Source organism: Nilaparvata lugens, chromosome Y, assembly GCF_014356525.2.
Source record: "Nilaparvata lugens isolate BPH chromosome Y, ASM1435652v1, whole genome shotgun sequence".
Lineage (NCBI taxonomy): Eukaryota > Metazoa > Arthropoda > Insecta > Hemiptera > Delphacidae > Nilaparvata > Nilaparvata lugens.
The window spans coordinates 3,284,390-3,304,345 of NC_052519.1; the positions used below are offsets into that span (position 1 = coordinate 3,284,390).

A 19,956-nucleotide genomic window follows, 5' to 3' on the forward strand; every position below is an offset into this window, starting at 1 on the left:
AGGTCCACAACGATGCCAATTATGTTTTTGACAGTGTAGAAATATAATTAATTAATTCAGAGAATCGGCATCACTATTTTTCTATCTTTATCCACTGCCATTATAACGTGGACCTCACTATAGCTTGGAGCAGAGGCAGATATGTAAAATTTGATGTTAACCTTGCTAAATAACTTCGTAGTTATTGTCTTTGGAAGTTCAGGAGTCCTAAATCAGGACTGAAGTACCTTTTCCTTAAGTTAAAAATGGCCAAATGCAATCAAATAAATCTGAACAATTAATTATCATAATACCAAGAACAAATCGATAATGGGTCGCCGGAGTTCCGCCGGCCATGAAAACCGCCACTCATCAAAAAAATGGTCAGTTTTTACGGACGCACCAAAGTGGAACAGTAAAAGACAAACTGGGTCTATTCCTATTTTACATCTATCATTTTTTGGCAGCACTGAACCTGTATTCCTCTTAGTTTGTAGGAGTCGTAGGAGTTTCGCCTGCCATGAAAACCGCCACTCGCCAAAAAAATGATCAGTTTTTACGGACGCCACCAAAGTGAAACAGTGAAAGACAAACTGGGTCTATTCCTATTTTACATCTATCATTTTTTGGCAGCACTGAACCTGTATTCCTCTTAGTTTGTAGTAACATTAAAAAGGCTAAAAAGTAAATAGGCCTATCAAAAGTGTTTATTATAAGAGTATCATTAGTTTTAGTAAAATCCTCTTATTGGGGAATTCCATCATATTCAGGGAATCAAATGAGTAAACCAAGCTTGTCGTGTGCGTGAAGCAACAAGCTGGATCAAAAATCAAAATTAAAACTTGTAACATAACCTCTTAAATATTATTAAAGTCAGAAATTTCTTTCATTGATTCATTGGACCCTGGAAACATTACTGGGTTTTCAAGTTTAATGTATAAAATTTGTAAAACTATACACTGGCACTTTTTATGCTCCTTCAATTTCTGTTGATGGCTATGATGCAATTTATTGCTCTATGTTCTATTCACTCATGTTAGAATAAAAAATTGAATACTGAAAAAACAGAGTTTCCTTATTGTAGAATAAGGCTGCAGTGCAATCAATAAAAGTCCTACGTGTAAGTAATGTTTTAATTTATTGATAGGCTATTACCAATCAATCAATCTACCCATAAAAGGTACAAATACATTTTGATTATCGTCACTCTACATTTTGTCATATTTATAAAACAACACATTAAAAGAAAAATCAACACAGTCAATGTAAAAATAGGCCTACTACAAAATTACTACTGAACAAATTCATGGAAGGATAAGGAATACAAAAACAATCGCACATAGATAGGCCTAGTCCTTCAGATTAGATTTACATTTTTTCATATGTAACTTACTATTGAATTTAAATTACTGGGCAACATATGAAAATATCTATTTTCCATCCTACCTACATTCTTTTCTTTTTAAATAATTCCAAATAATGTTTCTGGACTATTCTGCTAGATTGCATATTATATAGGCTACAAGTGAATGAATACATCTATGTTAGAATTCAGTAGTTTTTCAAAAGTAGGCCTACATAATTACATCATAAATGTATTGCTCATAAATTGTTAGAATGCTGAAAGAAAGATTAGCAAACTTTAAATTGCAGGACGGGACATAGGCTTAAAACATTCCTCTGCAGTCTTCAAATGGACATATTTTGCTCCTTCTTTTGCAGGTCTATCTATATCTTTTATGAACATTTTGAAGATGCCACTGCAACTATAATTATTGGCCAATTGTTTTCTGCATAAACTACAATAATTGAAATGAGATGATTTCTCAGACATGATGGCTACACTTGTTCATTAATTATTATTTTACAATGACTGGTTCACGAAAACGAAGTAACAGTTATTTTTCCAAGTAGCAGGTAACAAACTGCTCCAACGAAATGAAATAGTATGCAACTTGAGGAACCAAAGGTTCCACGTGGCTGATTGTTGTAATATGAGAATCAATCTATAACCTTTAAAAAATTACTTTGCATGTAAAAAACGTATTAAAAAACCCAGACAAAAATAATTAAATGTATTAAGGAAGTAGGAGGTTCCTAGGCGCATGTATACTATAATAATTTGCATGCACCAATCAAATGGTAGCAATTGATAGGCGGTAATAGTGAGCCGATTCAAATATATTTGTATATATTTCTACAAATGATAAGAATTTATGAATTATTGTTGTACAGTTTATGTTTTGTATATGGCCCGAAGGCAGACAAATTATCAAAGATGTAACATAAGTAATAATTTAATAGATCAGTATGGTCTATTTGAGCCATGAATGGCGGAGGAACAGATTATTTAAATTTTATGTAAATTTGGAAATCGGAAATGAAAATTGTGAATTGGAAGAGAGAACTTCCCCACTTGCCTGCCAACCACCACCATGAGAGGTCACCAAAAATTATAGAGCGCAATATCTTACTGTACCTTTTAATAACTTAAAGCTAAATCGAATTACTAATTTTCTCATAAGACTTTGTGATGCTATTGTAAAGCAAAAGTCAATTTAAATAATTTTTAACCCCTTGGAAGAGACGACTTCAGCTACAAATAATCCAGGATCACCAGGAGTTTGGATCGCCATCAGCAGCTCATAGAAAATTCAAGCATGTGAGTGAATAATATTTGAAATAGTGATAGGGCGCCCTCAGTGCTTTGAAATGAAATAAGAAATCAAAGCTAGCTTGTCGAAAGGGTTTTATAAATTAAGAAATTGGTAAAAATACTTGCGCAAGTTTAAAGATTATATAAGAGGTATTTTATTAGATAGTAACGAGTCAATTCATATATCAAAAGATACACCAATCAAAAGAATACTAGGTTCTAGGCTGATAATACAATGTTCACATGATCATTAATTTCTATAATATAATTTGCGATAATATAATGTAGCTCTGATTCACTAGATGAATTGATCTATCTATTCCGTCAGGTGCCGAATCTTGCACCCTGAGATAAAAAAATATTTATTATAAAGAAATCTATTGGAAACCATGGAATTTAATATATATTCGGATTATTGGTTTGTCAATTTATCATGCTCTGATTTAAGAAATTTATATTTGAAATAGAATTGTCCAAGTCGACAAGTATCAGCAAGTTGATATCGAAGCTACATGCAAATAAATGCATATGATCATGAAATGAAAGCACATGGTAGCGTTTCGTGCTATAGAACTTAAAAAAGTATTAACCTGTGATATTTTATTGATTTCGATTATTGTTTTGTTCTATATTATATATTTCTGTCACTCTATATATTTTTGCTTTGATTTATTTTTGAGATATTTGTTAATATATGTATCAAATTTTTTATGGTGTACGATTCATTTTATTCCTCAATACTATAGGATATAAGTTTCATATATATATTTTTTTTATAAGTTACCAGTATTATAGTGAAAGCTTATGTCCGGGCCTATGAAGATTTTAGGGAGAATCCTAGTAAAACCACGACCAGATTTTTATAATTATTAAAATAACTCTCATGCTCTACCGATTGACGCCAAGCAGGAGGCTAATCGTTATTAATTATAAAAAATAACATGACATACTTTACACCTGTATACGTGTATAATCCAGCTCTTTAATATAATAAATTTTTTTAATTCCTACCATATGATTTGGTGATTTTTTTATGAAATCGTATGTACTATTAATGGAGTTTGAACATTAATTTTGAATAATCTAGAAGGAAGATTTGAAATTTTGGCTTCCAGGTGCATGAGATTGATATTTTTAGAATCTATGTTCAAAATTAGGAGATCTAAATCATTCCTGTTTTTCCGGTATGCAATCCACAAGTTGACATGTTTTGATGCGAACAAACAAACACACTAACACACACAACCCTGCTCTCTCTTATTATGTAGATACTATTATAGTCATGGTCTCTTTATAGACCTTGATTATATTATTTTATAATATGTAAAATAGACGTATACACTATTCTGGTAGAATGTAAGCTGTATGTCCAGTCTTCATTTTCAACAAAATAGCATGCATTTATTCCACATACCATTATAATAATATTCAAAATAATATATTCTCTATTATTTAATATAGTTGTTTACTTTGTGAAATTTAATGTACACATTTTATATATATCTAGTTGGACTACAAATGGGTATAAAAGAACCAACAATCTAATAATGATTTGTTATATTTATAGTTGATTGATTATATTTATAGTTGATTATTTATAGTTCTTTAGCACCAAACAATATAAATTTTGCACAATAGAATTCCATAGTTATTAGTAAGTACATGAATTTAGTAGCTAGTAAAAGGCTATAGTAGGCTACTCGTTAATTATTCATTTTTATGAGTTTTAGTTAAATAGTAGGCTACTCAGTTCAACAAAACATGTTTATAATCTATTAAACTGGGTTTACACCAAAGTTATTAACAAAATGTTAATAGCTTAATCCCTATATATATTCTATTAGATTGAACATAACTTATCATACACATGATGAACATAATATCAAGTTCCGTTCAATGTAATAGTATATATAAGAATTAAGCTATTAACATTTTGTTAATAACTTTGTTGTAAACCCAGCTTTAGGCTATAAATCAAATCAAAATCCATTTATTTTCAAAGACAAATTACAATTTGTATAGGCCACTTCATGAGAGAATTACATAAATTATTACATAAAAAACATATAATCATATCACATAAAAACAAGAAATCATCACATTAACGTCTTACAAATTCTCCATATTAAAGGCAAAATATTCATCACTAGTATAAAAACAGGTTTCTTATTAGAAAATCCTTAATTGTAAGTTTATATTCACTCACTAGTAAGCCTCTTTATATGTAACGGTAACTGATTATAAAACCTAATTGCACAAGCCCTAAAACTGATATGACTAGATTTATACCGACAATATTCGTTTCTAGGTTCAACCTATTTCTTGTGTTGTGCGAAAAAACATCAAAATGACTAGAGAATGAGAGCTCTTTATAAATAATAAACATTGAAAAATAAAAATACACGGCAAACACATAATTCTCAATCTAACAAATAGCGGGTTGCAGTGCTTAAGGGGAGGAACATTACCGTAGTATACATGGTTCTTATTGCTCTTTTTTGTAACCCAAAACGTGAATGGAAATCACTACAATTGGCCCATAATATTGCTCCATACAAAAGATGTGAATGAACGTAACTAAAGTAGACATTTACTAAAAAATTTGACACACTATTTCCTTTTATCTTCTCAACATAAAAACACCTCTTGTTACCTTGCGTTGGGGATAGTTCAGTCAATAAAATAATGGCAATATAATACAAACACATACCAAAAAAATTGTGACTGTGGGAACTTTTTGTATGATGAATGACTTCATTGACATTCTCTACACAATAGAAATAAATAATATATTAACAGTGTACAGTTGAAATGTTTAATAAGTCTAAATCTATCCAACTCAACTGTAGTTTCATATGCAATTCAATTTTTAAGTGATATCACAAACAAAATTATGAAATAGTCGGCATGATCTAGTCTAGCCTACTCCTATAGACCTACATTTATATTTTGTATCCTCAGTCGATTCTGAACATTCTAGAGGTTATTTCAATGAAATAAATATTCTCACACATACCTCATTCAATTTTCGTAAAAGTACCAATTGGAATGATAATTTTTTATTGATAGAAATCAATTTGAATAAAAATAAACACATCTATTCCTGCAGTGGCAGACTGGCTCTTCTTGAAATCTTGCCTCTCTCTGTCATGGATGCCCTTCCCTTAGTTCGCCGTGTAACACATTGAGAGCGCTGTAAGCACATCAACAGCCACTCTATAGTTTACTATAATAGCTCGTTGATGAGTGGCCACTCTAGAAACTTGCTTAACTGTTCATAATCATAACCTCATTCGCTGATTCGCTCATTGTCTTCACCTCGTGCTCATGAAATTTAGGGTCGTGTATTGTGAATTATAAAAACGTTTTATTTATTAGTAAAAACCAACGGTTACGCTATATTTTTTCAATTAGTCCATGGCAATAATCATTTAATGCTATACAATGTTATTGTAGTAGGCTTTTGCTTATATGAAACAGTATGGTTGTGAATTAATTTTCGGTACTTGAAAATTCCTAGAATCCCGGTCAGATATTTTACGGTTTTAAGTGATGATAAATTATTCATCATGGGAAAATTCAGAAAAGAACAATCGAAAAATGCAGCAAAAGATGTACCCGTAAATTTGGAATTTATTCCTGAAAATCTAGACAAATTGTATAGATTGACTAAAATTTGTAAGAATGCACCATGTCGGTGAGTAGGCATATTTGCTCAATTTGGCTAAACTGTAGGTCCAGTGTCGAAATACCTGCGATCGATTTAGTATGTCATTTTGAACATAAAATCACAAGAAATAAACTGCGGTCACTCATCATAAATTAAAAAAAAATTAGTTTTACTAACCTCACTTTGTTCATGACATTTCAAACACCTCTAATATATATAAGGTTAGGAAAAGCTTTAGGCTAGAAACGTTTTCGTTAGGAAAAGCTTGGGTTAGGAAAAGCTTTAGGTTAGGAAAACTTAGATATGGAAAATCGAATTTTGATGATTCCCATAATCAAAATGGCTGCCACTTAAAGGCTAAATGCATGTAAAATTGTGCTACTTTGAATTTAGTTTATTTTAAAAACAGTAGTGTACGCCGTTTAATTTTTATGATTTTGTGCTCAAATTAACATACTAAATCGATCCCAACCAAAAATTTGGTGACAGGTATTTCGGCACTGGACATAAAATTAGACCCTGACTTTATTAAAGCTTTCTCTTTTGTGTATTTTGATAAATGTCAGTCACATCTCACAATGCTGGATTCCGCGGCTCCTATACTAGAGTGCCACCAATAAAATATTTTTTTTTAGTAGGCCTACGTCGAGACACTAATTCATTTGTTTCATACTGTTAAATTTAGCTTAGCCTACATAATGTCCAAGAAAATTCTATGAGAGTGCAGTGTATGGGGTTTGTATTGATCAGTTCAAATTCCAAACCCAACTAACCTAGGCCTAATTGCTATAAACTTATTAAGTGATTCTAGAATCATTTATTATACGAACTAGATTGTGAGTGCTCAGTTAAGTCTAGAACTTGAATTTAAACCCTACCCCAGTCGAGGGTTTAAAATCACGCTGTTTCAAGTCCTGGACTTAAAAGCCCTTCACTCAGAAAGCGAATTACAAACTTCAGGGTCTAACGGACGTGATCTCTAAACTACACAGTCTATTTAAGTCCTCGAATACGTCAACGCTCTGACTCGGAAAGCCAATTTTCTGACTCCAGAGTTTAAAGCCAGTTAAAGTCTAGAACTTAGCTAAATCCCGAGCTCGGAAACCGACCCTAAAAGTTAATTAAAAATTGTGATTATTTGAATAGTTTCTTTCTTTTCGATTATGTTAATTTTGGATGTTTAGAGAGATAATTTTTTTAAATTGAAAATTGTTCCTTGTTTTGACACATGGTATTATATAACTTCATCTCTTCTCTCCATTGATGAAATCATATAATATTCGTGGAAAAAATTCTCCCTGAGTTTTAATTTATATCTTTCATATTTTTTGGCAAACTATTCATTGAGAAAAATGTTCCTGTGAACTAACAGAATTGAATTGACCATATGATTTTGACTTGGGAAATTTTGAAACAGATAATCACGATATCAGGTTAAAATAAAAACAAAAAAGGCCAGCGTGTGTAGAAGACTTTGTTTTTTACTGTTTCCCTAGCAACAAATTCGAATATGATAAAGCCTATTCGTGTCGAGGGGGCGTTCAGTGCTATGCGGTTGCTATTCGGTACCGAATTCAAACCGAATCATCGCTTCACACTTATAGGAATTCGCCAAAAACGAAACGAACCGAACCGAACCGAAAGTGTGTGAAACTAGCCTCTCGCTAGCAACGAATTGAAACCTGATGGAATTTATTAGAGTCAAGTGTCAAATAGGCGTTCGGTTCTATGCGGTTTCTATTCGGTACTGAATTCAAACCGTATTACCGTTTCACACTTATCGGGATTTGCCGAAAACGAAACGAACCGAATGAGTGTAAAACTAGCCAGACGACCACAATGCAGCAGCGTTTCCAGAGGGATGAAAACAAGTATAAAGTGATCAAGAAAGTATTGCCTGTCTCATTACATATTTGATTTCTCAGAATATCAATTCTAAGTAAATTAAATCGATTTTTTAAAATTACCATATTCAAGTTGTTTTTGATAGTATCCAAATCGAAACAGTACAAAAATGTCACCTGTAAAATGTTTTCCAAGTGGGTGGCGCACAATATTTATAAATAAGGTAAAACTTTGTGGCTTGGACACACACACAGCGATCTGCAGACAGGAATCAGAGAGGTCTTAGCAGGTTATAGACATGAATATCTAAAATATAGATGAAGGCCACTCTGACCGCTTCCCGCAGATTGTTCTCTGTGTGTCCCAGCCCATTTCATGGTGAATTGTTTACTTACTTGGACAAAAATAATTATTGCAACAACCATATCAGTTACTGAATCACATCTTGAACGTTCCATTAGGATGCAGTTGATCAGTTTGGCACTGTAAAATATAAATAATAAGTTCAAGTTAATTTATAAGGAAAACTTTTGTATAATATTAAATTTACATTAGCATGAAAAAAGTTGGCGATCAAATGAAAACTACTCGTTCAAAGAGGGTAAATAAATACAGCGATTGTGTGATCTGTGCTACTGAATGAAATAATAGTGGACTGTAAGAAATGCTTTTGTAAATAAAAAATGTTAAGATGTATGAATTGTATATTTATTGTACTACTGCACAAATCCAACATGCTAAAAAATGAATGATAATTTATAATAAAACTGGTAGCTGGGAAAGACGCCAAATAAAAAATAAGGTTTAAGTAAAACAGTTCAATAGATTTATTATATACTCTGAGAAACGTGACATATTGTCTTAAATTTAGGAAATGCCACACAGGGCAGTTGACTGACGAGATACGAATAATTGACTCAATAGTCAGGAGTACAAAGCAATAAAAATGACATAATAAAAATTGAGAGACGAGGACAATTCAGTTGAAGTATGTAAATTGACTCAATAATCATGAGTACAAAACAATAAAAAATACATAGTAAAAAATTGAGATTGTCAGTTGATAAATGCTGACTTGATAACAGGAAAATTTAATTTAGGTACAAGACCAAATTCCAAGTGAAATTGATTGATACATTACAAACCATGATGCATGTACTGAAATACTGAAAATGTGTAACTGAAAAACTTATATATTATATATAGCAAACATACATTTATGAATAAAGTGCCTACAGTAATAAATTCTGGGACTTGAATGTTATAATTTTAGCATTGAGATCGTTTGTCATTCAAATTAAAAAACAATTTGTGACTAATGAATAAGTATAAACCTACTATATGTAATGCTCCGTAATGAGCTAGTGCATAAATTCAAAGAGAAAATAAACTTTCAAATGGCAATAAGTAAAATAGAAAAAAAATCAGGTCAATGAGTAATCTCAAAAAGTACAAAAGGTAAAGGTAAACTGCCAAAACAGAACAATTGAAATGTAAATACTAAAGGTAACAAAAAAAACGAATGCTTTCAGGACATATTAAAACCTTTGTAGTTCTGGATAGGTTTTATTAGATACACTAAATAATCATGAGTTGAACGTCAATTGAAAAGCATATATTCAATGTAATTAATAATTTTAAAGACAATATAAAATAGGTAGTACAGTGAAATGAAACAGACACTGTATTCGAGAACGTAAATTGACAATGGCTTAGACTAACTTTAAATGATAGATCAAAGTCTGATATGATCAGATATATAAATAAGTCAATATGAAAAATGTAAAGTACAAATACTTGCAATACTTCCAAAAATATTGGTAAAAAGTTGTGTCTACAAATGGGAATCGCGACTTTAGAATAAATAATTCCAAGTAAACCCTGAAAAGGTCAAATAATAATTAAACAAACAAGGCAATTGAACAAATAATGAAAAATGCTGATAATGATTCAAAATTGATACAGAATACTTATCAAATGCATGAAGAGCATGAGATCCAATCTTGAATTGGATGGGCAGTACATCGAGACCCCTCGATGATACCGGACGATGGTGGAGACCTGGATGGACCCACGAAATGGAGCGGACCAGAGCGAGCTACCGGAGCTGGACTGGACGGCGAGCCATGAAGAGCGGCGACTTGGATGACCCGCAAGCAGGACAAGAATCAATCCGAGCGACAGACTCCGGACTGGAATGTTGACGAATCAGGATAGCCAACAACGATGGCTCAGTGGTGACGACACAGGAACGGCGGCGACACAGCGATGAGTGGGTAATGTCAGGTTAACTATTGTCAGTGCAATACGGGCAAGACTGACACAATGACGGTGTGACACAGTTGAGATATGCAACACATAAACTTGAAAGTAACGTAGCTGAAGATTCACTGAATTTGAATTGAATGAACCGTCCAAAGTTAGGCACGGTGAATGAAATGCAAAGTTAATTGAGTTGGCTACGGCCAAAATCACAACACTGATGCTATAGTGAATGTCTGAATAGACAACCATCCAAATGCTTGGCATGGTGAATGAAATGTAACAAATGTTCGTAGATCACTAAAAGAACTGATTGAAACTGATACACCATCTACGGGGTAGACATGAAAATTGCTAATACTTCGATCTAGCAATGAATGATTAGGTAGCTAGTTGACTAACCTAACAAAACGGATACAGAGCAGAACGTCTGACTGCACCGTGAAATGATGAGAGTGTGATCTTGGAATGCAAGCAACACACCAGTAATAATGTCCCGCGAGACCAGAATTACTTCAATGAAACGATGAATGCGAAATTGGGCCTCAAGCCCTACCACAAAATGCCTACCGCAAATGAATGTTCAGTTCAATCATATAACTTGTTGCTGAATGTTGAATGTTCTGGAAACTTGATTTTCATAATCAGTAATATAAAAATGATTTGAGTTCTCACACTGAGAAGTGAATAAATTTAAATTGAAGATAAAAATTCGAAGCACTCGTGACGAATGAAACGTGCTCTGACATACCAAATACTGAGATTGAAGATATTTCACAAACTAACGAACCGAAAATACTGAAACTTTATCGAAGCACTGGAAGAAACATTCTACGTTGAATAAACATGAATTTAAAACTTGAGAATTGAAAATTTTGAATTGAAAGCGACGAAAATTGAAGAACGGAAAAAAGCTGATGTGAACTGTTACGCCATTGCTGTGTGAAGAAAAAAAAAAAAACAGGAAAGTGCATGCACGAATTGAGTTGTAAGAAACTACGTATAGCCACGTCGATGAAAAAGATATGCGTAAAAAACGTCTAGACACGGTAGGAAATACTCCAAAATAATATTAAATAATACCAAAATGTACAATAAAATTAATGTACAAATGTAGCATGACAAAAAACTGATGTAATCCGTGAACTGCAGAAAACACAGTGAAAGTGGACCGATGACAAAGTGACTTGCGCACTAACGCGACAAGTTGGGACAAGAACACAATGCATAGTGCGAAATCTGACATAAACCTGGCCCCCTTGAGGGCTGCAGGGTCTCAAAAGAGAGACATACGAGAGAACAAAAAAGAAACGGAGATTATGTCGGATGAGCAATGCTGAATTAATCAGAAAATTCCTCGTCGAGTGGAAGCGGTGCAATGCTAGAAATAGCCCGCTTGAAAGTGCCTGATGCGGTGCGAACGGTGACCACCCGTACCTTGTTGTCCTTCCCTGGATGAACGGCCGTGATGCGCGCAAGTTTCCATACCGAAGGTGACGTACCCGTGTCCTTGAGAATAACCACAGCACCAATCTGCAGGTTTTCAGATTCAGAGCTCCACTTGCTCTTCCTTTGAAGTGTGACTAGAAACTCAGCAGACCAACGATCCCAGAGTTCCTGAGTGATCAGTGCTAACTGACGCCAGCGTGAACGGTGATCGATGTGAGTGGTGGTTGGTGTGTGGAACGGCAGTGCGGTGAGCGGACGACCAACCAAAAAATGCCCAGGAGACAAGTATGCTAAATCTTGAGGGTCCTCAGACAGAGGCACAAGAGGCCGGGAGTTGAGGATAGCTTCAATCTGTGCAGACAGCGTGGAAAGCTCTTCAAAATTCAAAATCTTATTCAAAGTGACCACTCTGAAAATTCGTTTAAAATTTTTTACAGCGTTTTCCCATAGACCTCCAAAATGAGGAGCCCTGGGAGGGATGAAATGCCAACCAATGTTGAAAACGGCGGCAAAGTTGTGAATTTCAGACTGAATAGCAGAATCTGAAAGAAATGCATGTAACTCATTGAGTTCATTGTGAGCGCCAACAAACGTTGTAGCATTGTCTGAATGAATGGCAAAAGGGATGCCACGACGAGCAGAGAACCTGATGAGTGCGGCAATGAAGGCCTTTGTTGAAAGCTCGGAGACCACCTCTACGTGAACTGCGCGCGTTACCATGCAAATAAACAAAGCAAGGTAAGCCTTGGAGAAATTGCGCGACTTTGAGCCACCAAGACGAATTGAAAGAGGACCTGCGTAGTCAACTCCACAATTATAAAATGGAAAATCCGGTTGTACACGAACTGCGGGAAGATGCCCCATGATTTGCTCGGAACGAAACGTAGAGAAACGAAAACACATTTTGCAACCCTTATTACACTCTTGATGATGCGACGGGTGGATGGTATCCAAAACCGTTGTCAAATACTGGCCATAGTGACCTGAACGCCAGCATGTTGAAGACGTCTATGAAATGAGACAATGAGCGCACGCGTGAACCTATGTTTAGCTGGCAATAAGATTTGATGTTTATAGTCGAATGGAATATCTGCCTCCCGAAGACGACCACCTACTCTCAGAAGATTGTCAGTATGAATAAATGGAGAGAGTGACTTGATAGAACTATTGGAGGGCAGCTCCTTACCCTGACGCAAAGATTTCAAATCGTCGGCAAAAACATCTGATTGAATGTCTTGAATGATGCGCAATTCAGCAGCTTGAATTTCCTGAACCGACAGTTCAACAGATTGCTGAGATGCTGGTTCACGGCAATGCTTCAAATTATGAATGAAACGAAGAATGTAAGCAGCAATGCGAACTAATTTGTGATATGATGAAATTTTTGATGATAAATCTGAAAACAATGAAGTTGTTGAACAAGTGACAAGCGAGATTTTAGGCTGTGAAATGATTACATTCGATGAAATCTCCTTCCAGGTTGAGGGTGAAACTGGAGACATGTGTCCCAATGATTGATACTCATCCATGAATGCTGTATACTGCTCCTTCAATTCAGGATTAGCAGCCAATCTTTTTTCCAGTGAATGGAAACGGTTAAGAGCTTGGAAACGAGATTGACCTAGAGTGTGAAATGACTCTTTTTTGGGAAGAGCCACAGAAAATCTGCCGTCTGAGGCACGCTCGACATTGGCAAGATAATGCTGTTCAATCTTTCGGTGCTCAGCTGTTAGATTGTCCTTAGGAAGAACTTCTTCAAGCTTCCAAAATTTTTCCATCTGATTGGAAATCTCACAAGTAGAAATGAAGTTGGAATGAACAGAAGGTTCTATCTGAGATGAGTGCGTGGACAAGACAGCACCCCAAACCACCCAACCTAGTTTGGTGCCTTGCAAAATGCAGTCAGATGAAATTTGAATTTGACCGAATGTCAATATGGAAGCATAGACTGAAACGCTCAAAAGAAGATCGATTCCCTGAGAAAGGTGAAAAGCAGGATCAGCAAGCTGAATGTGAGTGGGCAAACTGAGTTTTGACATGTCAATTCCCACTGGTGGAAGACTGGGTGTAATTTTGTCGGCAATAATGCAAGAGACCTTTCTAGACCATGTGCGATCAGAAGAAAACACTTCCACAGATGTGGAATACATCGGTGCTGTATTGATGCCAGAAACTGTATGTATAGTATTGTTATGACAAGTTGAAACTAAAGACAACCGTGAAGCAAGATGTTGGAAATGAAACAGGTGTCACTACCTGTGTCCAACAACGTGCGACACAAAATAGGTTGACCAACCTTATCATAGACTACTACCTCTGCAGTAGGCATGATGGATACTGTTGAATTTTTGTTGCCATCATATGTGTGACTGGAATTACTAACTACTTGACCAGCGGCTGGAATCGGCGACCTAGCAGATGACTCTACAGTTGAATTCAATGACTGTTCAGAAGTAGATGCGACAACTGATGATGAAGCGAGCGGCGACGTGCGGAGGTTGACTGCCGGCTGTGAACCACAACTGCAGCTGTGAAGATGTGCTGAACGACTGCTGTTGGAGGAAATTGTAGTATTCCTTAATTGAACACTGTTAGCATTTGCTGTAGCCTTAGAGCCAGATGACGTAAATTGAAATGATGCACCGTGCAAAATGGAATGATGTGCCTTGCCACACTGCTTACATGCACCAAAGCATTGGTGTCCTGTTGAAAATGGGCGGAGACAATTGAAGCACAAGTGCTTTTTGCGTACTGCGTCAACACGAGCTTGTGGCTGTAGATTTGACAGCTGAGAACAAGTGAAGACAGAATGTGCTGAGTTGTTACAATACAAGCAAGCATTGGGACGTTGAAATACCGAATTGGGTGTAGCAGTACTGCGACTGTTGTTGAATGATGAATTGGATGTTCCAATACTACGATTGTTAGAGTTGAAAGAAAGAGCTGCCGATCTGCTGGGCTGCTGCTGGTTAGCCCTAGGATTGACCTGAGCTGAGTGATTCAAATTAAGTTCAGCTTGTGACACTTTATGTTGGGACTCCATAAAGTTCCAGAGATTGTCAATAGAAACATCATCCATAGTAGAGTTGTATCGCTCCCAATCACGTAGGGTAGCAATATCAAAACGAGACACAGTGACATACATGAACAGAAGGTCTTTAACATCTATACCTAAATCAAGTGCTTCTAAAGCAAAAATGTTTGTTTTTTGATGGTCAATAAGACTGCGCCAAGATTGTGCTGATTTTGAATTGAGTTGCGGTGGGTTCAAAATTGCCGAGACATGTCGATCAGCAATAAGTATTGGATTGTCGTACCTGGTTTTCAACAAATTCCAAGCTAAAGTGAAATCACCTGGTGGTGCATTGGCGATTCTATTCAACGCTTCGCCGGATAATACCTGTTTGAGATATTGAAACTTTGCACTGTTATCAACTGAATCATTATCAACTATAATACTAGTAAATGCAGAACGAAAATTCAACCAATTTTCAAAATCACCATTAAAACGAGGTAATGGTATTTCTGGTAATTTGAAACCTTGTGAAAATTGAATAGGTCGTGGAGTGGGGGCATGCACTAATGCAGGTTCAACGAGAACCCTATTGGCCTCTTCAAAGGCTGCCAGATTGGCCTTGATTCTAGAAGTAATGTTAATAAAATTTTTTGAAATTTCATAATGAATAGTTTTGTCTCCATTGGGATCCCCTTCGTCTAAGCTATCCTTGATATTAACATAGGCGTGTCGAAGGGTATCAATTTCCTCTTTGACAGTGATTAATTCATGATATTCTAGCTGATTTCTAGGCGTTTCAAAATTAAACTGATCAATGAGCCACTGTAGGTGATCAAACAGATGATCGACACAGGAACGGCGGCGACACAGCGATGAGTGGGTAATGTCAGGTTAACTATTGTCAGTGCAATACGGGCAAGACTGACACAATGACGGTGTGACACAGTTGAGATATGCAACACATAAACTTGAAAGTAACGTAGCTGAAGATTCACTGAATTTGAATTGAATGAACCGTCCAAAGGTTAGGCACGGTGAATGAAATGCAAAGTTAATTGAGTTGGCTATGGCCAAAAATCACAACACTGATGCTATAGTGAATGTCTGAATAGACAACCATCCAAATGCTTGGCATGGTGAATGAAATGTAACAAATTTTCGTAGATCACTAAAAGAACTGATTGAAACTGATACACCATCTACGGGGTAGACATGAAAATTGCTAATACTTCGATCTAGCAATGAATGATTAGGTAGCTAGTTGACTAACCTAACAAAACGGATACAGAGCAGAACGTCTGACTGCACCGTGAAATGATGAGAGTGTGATCTTGGAATGCAAGCAACACACCAGTAATAATGTCCCGCGAGACCAGAATTACTTCAATGAAACGATAAATGCGAAAATTGGGCCTCAAGCCCTACCACAAAATGCCTACCGCAAATGAATGTTCAGTTCAATCATATAACTTGTTGCTGAATGTTGAATGTTCTGGAAACTTGATTTTCATAATCAGTAATATAAAAATGATTTGAGTTCTCACACTGAGAAGTGAATAAATTTAAATTGAAGATAAAAATTCGAAGCACTCGTGACGAATGAAACGTGCTCTGACATACCAAATACTGAGATTGAAGATATTTCACAAACTAACGAACCGAAAATACTGAAACTTTATCGAAGCACTGGAAGAAACATTCTACGTTGAATAAACATGAATTTAAAACTTGAGAATTGAAAATTTTGAATTGAAAGCGACGAAAATTGAAGAACGGAAAAAAGCTGATGTGAACTGTTACGCCATTGCTGTGTGAAGAAAGAAACAGGAAAGTGCAATGCACGAATTGCGATGTAAGAAACTATGTATAGCCACGTTGATGAAAAAGATATGCGTAAAAAACGTCTAGACACGGTAGGAAATACTCCAAAATAATATTAAATAATACCAAAATGTACAATAAAATTAATGTACAAAAGTAGCATGACAAAAATTGATGTAATCCGTGAACTGCAGAAAACACAGTGAAAGTGGACCGATGACAAAGTGACTTGCGCACTAACGCGACAAGTTGGGACAAGAACACAATGCAAGTGCGAAATCTGACAGCGATACTTAAGTACAGCTGATTATACGAGTCACACTGGCAAACAAGGAATCTTCCTTCTGCAGGTATTTTTGCCTCACCTACTGTACTCATGCATGTGAGCATAAATTTAATCTTAATTTATTAATACTATTATCATAAATAAGGATATCATTTTGTTATAATTTCTAATTAAATAGATTAACATTCCTCAATTTTTATGTTTGTATCTTGTTTTTGACAAATAAATTCATTCATTTAAGTAGGCTTATAGTTAGGTCAATGCTATAATGCCAGTAGAAAAGATAGGACAACTGCGTTGCCGATTTCCTGTATTGCCACTGGCTCCTATAATAGAGAATAGCTGATTCGGAATAACATATCTGATGTAACCCAATATTAAATGTGCATTCTATTTAATAATAATAATAATAAATAATATTTTATTCGTCAAGAAAATATATTATGCAATTAGTAATTCATAAATTTTCATGATTTAAATTAAATCTTTTTGTAAGGTCTAATTAATTAGGTATATTTTTACATTGTAAAAAAAACAATCATGTGAAGCAACATGAGGATAGAGCAAAACTTAATTCAATTTCCAAAGCAATTTGATTTGTCTAATGATAGACAAGAATAGCAACACCAATGTTAATCAAATGCTGCCATTAGGTGGACCTCATAGTACCAGAGTTATTATATTTATATTGAGTTACCATAAAGCAAAAATACCATAGGAATATCAGCGGCTTGAGTTAACAGTGAAATTTACAACATAAGAGCCCTATACTAAACCATTAAATTGAACACCATGAGATGTTTTTTATGCTATTGTTTCTCTATGATGCTACAAATTACAGTAGTCTGTGTCTGACTACCGTATATAAATCATCTTCAAACAACCAATACAATCAGCTCTAGGGCTTCAGTGAGTCTGGTTGAATTTCATTCAGTTTATAATTTGGTTAATGGAAAACTTTTTATAAAATACTGAAAAACTTTATTTTATAAAACAATCCACATTTGGCTAAACCACTCTAAGCTTAATCTTGAATCATTTCTCTAAATGGATTTTCCAACAAGTAGCCTGACTGCAGTAGGCCTACATGTAAATCACTTATGTTAGCAAATCCTTTTTTATTCGATTTATTGAATAAATAATGCACTAACCTAACTACAGTATTTAAAAGAAGATGAAATTCATAAATATCTCACAATAGGGAATAAGGTCTAAATATATTTAGCCTATTCAGTACCCCTACTTCTAATATTATTCAAGTATTCTAATGATAGAACAAATAAATTAATAAAAGTTGCTAGCCTGTTATTAATAAATTAAATTTGCTATTTTAAAATAATATTTTCAACTTTAGTAACTTAGTCCACATTAAACTTACCTCAGGATGAGAATTATTGAGAAACCAAATTCTGTCACAATGTAATAGATATGACTTAGCAAAAATTATATTTTTGTATTATCCCAATCCAAATTATAATTACATTTGAATACATTACATAAAAAAAGATTAGCCTGTAAAACAATACTCTATAAGAAGCTGTTTCTGTTGCAAAATGCAAATGTACGTTACACTTACTAAACTTACGTTACGATTATTATTATTATTATGCATAACATAACCTATAAACTTGATGCTATTATATTGAAAACATATTAAATTTTCTAAAAAATAATAGATATGTACGTATTATTATTTTATTATTAAATATTATATTATCTGGAAAATATTAAATTACTTCTACTTATTTTTGGTACAATCGCAAATCATATGAATAGTCTATAATTGAAAAAGAACGACAAACCAGGTCCAAAAGTTCATATCATTCTAGAAAATAAGTCAGACTTGAACCATTTCTCAATGACAAACACATTACAAGTATTCCCACTTTGGCACCGATATTTTGAGTTCCAGATATTTCCAATTCCGCCATCTGCCAAACAAGTAATTTGAGCTCCAGATACTCCCAATTCCGCCTAGCAACATATTTCGAGTTCCGGATATTTCCAATTCCGCTGTCTGACAAATATTCGGAGTTCCACCCAGCAACAGTTTTCAGGCATAGGACATTTAACATTGATATTTTGAGTTCCAGATATTCCCAACTCCGCGGCCCCGCCTCGAACAGTTACTACGCTTGCGCATGCGCAGTTGAAAGGTGCAGTTCTACAGTGTTTGTGGGTGGCCACCAACAAGCTATTATAGTAAACTATAGAGCGGCTGAGTGGCCACTATTCCTGTTACGAATTGAACATTGGCAGCCATGACAGAGAGAGGCAAGAAGCGGCGGGAAATTTGAATGGCCCTATTGTTATAATGGGAACTTGCATAAAATACAAGGCGCAAATCAGTTATATTTAATAATAACTACATTCAATTTTTATTGAGCATTTTAATGTATGTATTACAGTTGTTATGCATCCATAAAATAAACTGTTTGAATTTCTTTACTTGAAGCCTTAGTTACATTGTTGGTACTGCTTAGCCGTACAAGTGCTCTACAAGTTAAAAAGCCATTCCGTAACTGCAAAATTATGATTTTAGAGATTGGATTTTTATGTTATTTTGAACAAAGAATTCGAAAAACCAGTTTATGTTGACGTTTCTTTGATACCAGCGTACGGTACTTATTTACTTAGTATCTACAATATCTCCAAGTTCAAAACAAGAAGGCAAAGTATGATAGGTACCTGCTAGTCAAAAAAATAACAAACTAACTTGAGGACGCTATTGGACGGTAATATTTCTGTCATATTCAGATCATATGAAAAGCAAAGACCTTAAAGATTATCTCTTAAGGTCTTTGGACATAAGTTGTACAAAATCATTCACAATCATTACAAATAAGAACTTCATCCAACCCATTTTCAATCTCGAAGTTACTAACATGACAATATACATCCACTTCATTTGAAACATAATAATTACAAGAATCAAAATCATCAGAAATATTAGCATTATCTAAACAATTCTC

The 19,956-nt window shown here is 34.7% G+C and overlaps 1 protein-coding gene across 1 annotated transcript; it reads right to left on the reverse strand.

Annotated features, from left to right (window-relative positions):
* Positions 1-12,804: 12,804 nt before the first annotated feature.
* Positions 12,805-14,866, reverse strand: LOC120355229. Its single transcript, XM_039443568.1, has 2 exons — positions 13,409-14,866; positions 12,805-13,333 (listed from the first exon to the last, which is right to left on the reverse strand). Exons 1-2 carry the CDS (start codon positions 14,009-14,011, stop codon positions 12,824-12,826), a joined length of 1,113 nt encoding a protein of 370 aa, XP_039299502.1. The 5' UTR covers positions 14,012-14,866; the 3' UTR covers positions 12,805-12,823.
* Positions 14,867-19,956: the final 5,090 nt, after the last annotated feature.

Coding starts and splice junctions, on each gene's coding strand:
- LOC120355229 (XM_039443568.1), bottom strand. CDS start 14,011: ATGTATTCCACATCTGTGGAAGTGTTTTCTTCTGATCGCACATGGTCT. Junction 13,334..13,408: donor CTGCTAATCCTGAATTGAAG/GAGCAGTATACA, acceptor TCAACCTGGAAG/GAGATTTCATCGAATGTAAT.